Source organism: Octopus bimaculoides, chromosome 2 (genome assembly GCF_001194135.2).
Source record: "Octopus bimaculoides isolate UCB-OBI-ISO-001 chromosome 2, ASM119413v2, whole genome shotgun sequence".
Classification (NCBI taxonomy): domain Eukaryota; kingdom Metazoa; phylum Mollusca; class Cephalopoda; order Octopoda; family Octopodidae; genus Octopus; species Octopus bimaculoides.
In genome coordinates, this window is record NC_068982.1 from 124,014,113 (window position 1) to 124,020,194 (window position 6,082).

General features: G+C 32.1%; 1 protein-coding gene across 2 annotated transcripts in view; it reads left to right on the forward strand.

Annotated features, from left to right (window-relative positions):
- The window catches only part of LOC106871048 (hemicentin-1), a 359,318-nt gene that overhangs the window by 340,938 nt on the left and 12,298 nt on the right, over positions 1-6,082 (forward strand). Inside the window, exons 61-62 of one of the 2 annotated variants that reach the window (XM_052965571.1) lie at positions 435-563; positions 5,251-5,373. In XM_052965571.1, coding sequence (XP_052821531.1) covers positions 435-563; positions 5,251-5,373 — 252 coding nt within the window. The remainder of the gene's footprint in view (positions 1-434; positions 564-5,250; positions 5,374-6,082) is intronic. The other variant, XM_014917317.2, reaches the window with a different exon arrangement.

Below are 6,082 nucleotides of genomic sequence, written 5' to 3' on the forward strand. Positions count from 1 at the left end.
GGGGGGGGGGGGGGTAAATCTTTGTTGGTTGTCTTGATATCATCTGATGGCTGTAAATGAGCATCACTGTCATACAAGCAATGTTGTTCATTTCCAATCTTCCATGGAAATATGCCTAGCAACGGGAAAATATTACCTTGCTTGGAAACAAATGAAAGTTGGCAACAGGAAGGGCATCAAGCCATAGAAAATCTACCTCTACAAATGCTGTCTGACCCATATAAGCATGGAAAAGTGAATGCTAAATCTTGATGATGACAATGATGACAGTGGCAACAATATCAATGATGACAATGACAACTGCTAGTCTTATATATTGCAAATGTAATCAAAATAAGATTTACAGTTTAATATTCTTGTGTATTTCTGTTTCTATTTCTGTCTCTCTTTATCATTTGTCTCTTTATTTTATCATTGCCTTTATTTCTTGATAGATATTGATGAATGTGACTTAAGAAAACACCAGTGCCATCCAACACAAAACTGTAATAACATGCACGGAAGTTATGAATGTACCTGTCAGTCAGGATATACATCACAAGGAGTGGGCCATGAGTGTGTTGGTAAGATTCTTCTTTCTTGTGTACACTTCATTTACAATAATCCAATCTTCAGTTTCCTAAATTTATTTGATGTCAAGATATTAAATACTACTCATTGCAAACTATAGTCTTCAGATCTTTCCTTTCTAGCAATAAAATGAAGCATTGTTAACTTTCTACTATTTAACACAAAACATTTTTTTGATAAACATTTTCATATTACTCAGCCCTTTTCACTTCAACAATTGGTAATAAATCCATTGCAAAGAATCTACCATAAATTTAATTATTAAAAGAATAATAAAGGTCAACTTAGATTAAAAATTATATATCCCTCAGCAAAAAATTTATATATTTATAATTGTTTTACCGCAAAAATGTATATATTTATCATTCTTTTACAGCAAAAATGTATATATTTATCATTCTTTTACAGCAAAAATGTATATATTTATAACTGTTTCACAGCAAAAATTCTTATATTTATAATTGTTTTACAGCAAAAATTTATGTTTATAATTATTTTACAGCAAAAATTTAGATATTCATAATTGTCTTATTGCAGAAATTTATATATCTATAATTTATTTTAATTATGTTATAAGATGTAAAAATACTAGGTTAAGCATAACTGATGAAAATTGGTAAGTTATTGAATATTTTGAAGTTGTATTTCCACAAATAATAATACGATAATATGATACGAGTGATGTTAGTAAAATCTGTATAAATGAATTCTCAGAAGCAATGTTATTACATGTGTGGGGCTTGTTTTCTCAAATTGCAATCAAAGCAGCACATCTTGGAAGTCAAATTGTCTTCAAATAAAATCAGTACAATCATGTGACAGGTTTTATTCATGATGGTATTGTTTATTCTTTATTTTATTTATAACATACAAACATTAATTGCTTATTCTTTATTTTACAGCTTTGATAATAAGTGGTGAAAAAATTGCAATTAGAGTCATTTTATGTTACCTGTGGAAAAAAGGACTGAGTGCTAGGGCAGCTGCAATAGAAATTAATGATGTGGAAGGCTCAGGAACTGTTGACGAACTTGTGGCACGAGACTGGTTCAGACATTTCAAGAAAGGTGTAACCAGACTTGAAGACAAACCAAGGTCAGGGAGACTTTCTGTTGTGGAAGATGAGGGCTTGCTTGAAATGGTTGAACAACAGCCAAGCACAAGCAATTACACATTGTTGGCAGAGCTTCACCCTTCCCAAACCACCATCAATTGACACCTCCATTAGTTCAACCTTGTGAACAGACACTGTCAAGATGCTCCTCGTGAACTAACTTATGACCAGGCTCAACTACATATGAACATATGCAAACAACTGCTGGTAAATCCTTGAGATGCACGTTTTTGGCTTTGAATTATAGATCAATTTTCATTACCCAAATAAGAGAAATCAGTGGCTTTGTTCTGGCCAAGCTTCTGAACCTGTTGTTAAACAAGGGTGGTTTGAACAATCCCACATTATGTGTTTGGTAGAATTTTGAGTGTGTTACACTTTGAACTGGTCCCAGATGATCATGCTGTGAACGCCAACCTTTATGCTCAACAACTGCAGCAAATATATGAAGCTTTAAAAGCCTAACACCTAGCATTGGTCAACTGAAGATGTACACTCTTATAGCATGACAATGCTCAGGTACACATTGCCAATGTAACCATGTGCAAACTTGAGAAGCTCGCAGAGCTGGAAGTGCTGTCTCATCCTACAGTCCAGACCCTGTACCATCAGATTACCACCATTTTCAAACCATGGGTCATTTCTTACACAAACAGAAGTTGAACAATGTGGATGAAGTTGATAATGGGCGCAGGAGTTTTTTGCCTTTAAACCAGCCAAATTGTATAAGCATGAAATTGAACTTCTAGCACAACAATGACAACAGGAAATAAAATATGAGGGGTTATATTTTGATGAATAAATGCCGTATGTATGTATGTATGTATGTATGTATGTAATTTATTTGAACTATAACTAAATCTTGAAATTCAAAAAAACTTTTGACTCAACCTGATATCAAATACTACAGATCTCATATTTTCAGGCACCTCATGCTTAATGCTTTGTTATTATAGTACTATTCTGTCTTCAAACTTTATGACTAGCTGGGTGTTTAAGGCTGATGTAATACTAGATCCAATGCACTTTAAATCAAAAGCTCACAAGCAAGGTTTCATCCAAATTTCCCCAAACACTGAGCAGAACTTCTGATGTTTTGACTAAATATATTTTAAATCAAAGCTAGTGTGTAGCATTCAAGCTTTTCACACAGCTTATCAAATAGACATTTGTAAATTACAAAGAGCATCATCAATACAGCAATTGTGTTGCTGTGCACCCATGCAGCTGTGCACTCATACAGCTGTACACCTATGCAGTTTAAAGGGAATGTTGGCTTGCAAGTTATCTTTTCTGATTAAGGGATTCTGCTCTTGTTCTGTTACTATAGTTCGTATGCTGCCTTCATCTTTCATGGATGACAAGATGTTTGAAATTGATCTAGTATTCAAGATACTTCCAAGACCCAATACATTTTAAATGAAATAAAATAAAATAGTTGAAGTGAATGGCAATGATAAATAGTTAGATTTTTGTCAATTGTTGATTCATAAAATTGCCATTCTATTTCTCTATTTTAATGCATTAAATTAATCTCACAATGATTTCTTACATAGATACAAAGCCAACAAATTTGGAGGAGACATTCAGTAATGCAGTACGCAGTATGTCACTGTCATAACGTCCAAATTTGTCACAATAATTAAGCTTGTTTTTTTCATACTAATACATTATAGACAGCACAATGTCAAGCAACTCCATTAAATCAAATCAGAAATTTAAGTAGATATGATATGTTATTGTATACAATTTCCACTTTAACCTATGTGTTTTTGCAAAATATTTTTGCACAAATAGCAAGTTTAAATTAATATAGTCATAGTTTCAAAGTCAAATAACAAAAATTACTTAGTATTCAATTCATGTACCAGAAAAGAATATCTAACATGTAAATATTAGTTGTTTGAGTGACAATGCTACATTTAGTGAATTCACATAATGTTGTTGCATTTAAGATTTGTGTTTTTAGGTCTGATGCAAAACAATATGAGGATGCATGGAAGAGATGGATACGACCATTCACATGTACCACATAATTTACCTAGTCTAAGCTGTTATCTTCTTGGTTTTGTTTTTTTTAATATCTCAAACACATCAGCAAACAGGTAGATATCAAGTTTTAAATAAATTAATAAATGGTAGGTGAAGGCATGTGACTCAGTGGTGAGGGTATTCAGCTCATGATCATAGGTCATAAGTTCAATTCCCAGTTGTACATTGTGTCCTTGAGCAAGACACTTTATTTCTTGCTGTTCCAGTTCACTCAGCTGGCAAAAATGAGTCGTACCTGTAATTCAAATGGTCAGTTTTGTTACATTCTGTGTCGCATGGATTCACTCTGAGAACTACGTTAAGGTACACATGTCTGTGGAGTGCTCAGCCACTCACACATTAATTTCACAACCAGGTTGCTCCATTAATAAGATCACCTGGAACCCTCGTCATCATAACTGATGAAGTGCCAGTTTAGTAGAACTCCTTTCTTTCACTTTTATTTTGTGTCCTTCTTCACACTATTTCCGTGCTTGTTAATCCATATGCATTGGTCTTTCAAATAAAAAAGTTGGATCCTTAAATAATTATACTTATATAATTACAATTATAAAATAGGTAAATCTTATAATTTAGTGCCCCTTTATGACATAGTATTGGATCCACACTAACTTAATCTGACCCTGTGTATATGTATGTGTGCATGTGTGCATCTATGAGGAAATATATTGTGTAAAGATGATGATTACAATCAGAAATCTTGGCATGCTAAATCAAAGTTTTGTTTGCAATTTAGTGCTTGTTATCTTAGTCTTCACAATCTCAAATTCAAAATCATTTATTCCCCATGGTATTATATTGCATGTTAAACTAAATATTAATTTATTAATTTCTCCTGCTTCCTTAAATTCCAAACCTGTAGTCATGCATTAGTTATGATTTCTTTTAGTAATATTGCAGATACCAAAACAGTTGATCACTGGTGCCTCATTGTTCTAAATTCAAATCCTGTTGGAATCATTGTCACTTTTCAGCTCACCAGAAAGGGGCTATACTTCTATTAGGCACAAAATATTTTAACAATGTTTTAAATATAAAATTCCTAATAATATTTATTTATAAAAATATAATGAGTTTTTAAACATCACATGGCTAGGAGGGTCCATCTAAGTAAAATAGAAATCAAAGGAGTCCATAGGTAAAGATGCTGCAGAATGTTCCTAAACAGGTGACATATTCTTTTCATGTCCAACAATATGAAATGGCATATCAAAACCAATATTGTAAAATTTTTGTATAATATTTTTTGCTTATTTCAAATGTAACTTCTTATTTCTTTTGGCAGTTAGTAATATCAAGGCTCTGCTGTTTACTAATGATCTTTGACTTGAGCTTTTCTCTTTGCTCTTTCTCTATATCCCTTGTGTTTTACAGTATTTTACATTTATATTTATTGTAGGACATCGACAAATATTTCAAAGTGTTGAAAGCCTCGATCACATAAAATGTTCAATGTGTTTGAATATATTTAGAGAAGGGTCAACTTAGCCTTCAATTTTACCTTCCATTTTCAGATATCAATGAATGTACTGAAAAACCAGATGTTTGTTTGCATCAGTGTGTAAATACAGATGGCAATTATGAGTGTCTTTGCCCACCAGGTCAGCTCAGACTGCCTGATAAGAAGTCATGTGTTGGTGAATAGATTTTTTATGTTTTTACTCATAAAATGACATCATTAAACTATACTTTATTTTTGTTCTGGACACACGCATACACACACACACATGGAGGAATACAGATATAGATATAAAAATATGTATATACATGAAGTGTTTGTGTGTGTGTGTGTCACTCAAAGATATATATATATGTATGTATGTATGTATCTGTATATGTATGTATATATATATATATATATATATATATATATATATGTATGTATGTATCTGTGTATGTATGTATGTATGTATCTGTGTATGTATGTATGTATGTATGTATCTGTGTATGTATGTATGTATGTATCTGTATATATCTGTATATGTATATATATATATATATACACACAAGATTCAGTTCAATTAGGTACTTAAATTGAGGTACCTTAGGTCTAAGTAACATGCATGCTCAACAATATTGAGTGGATATCAGACTTGGTGCATAAGTGCTATCCATATGATATTCTTGCAGCAAATGCAGATAATAAGACCCAGCTGAGTGAAGAAATCCGCTCTTAGCTATTCAAACATGTACTTTATTAAAAATACTGTCTATAATATTTATGAAGCTCAGATTCCAGGATGGGTGAATGAAATATGAGTAACAAAGTGGTACGGGTGTTAATGAATTGACACCTGTACCTCTTTGTTACTCATATATATATATATATATATATATATATATATA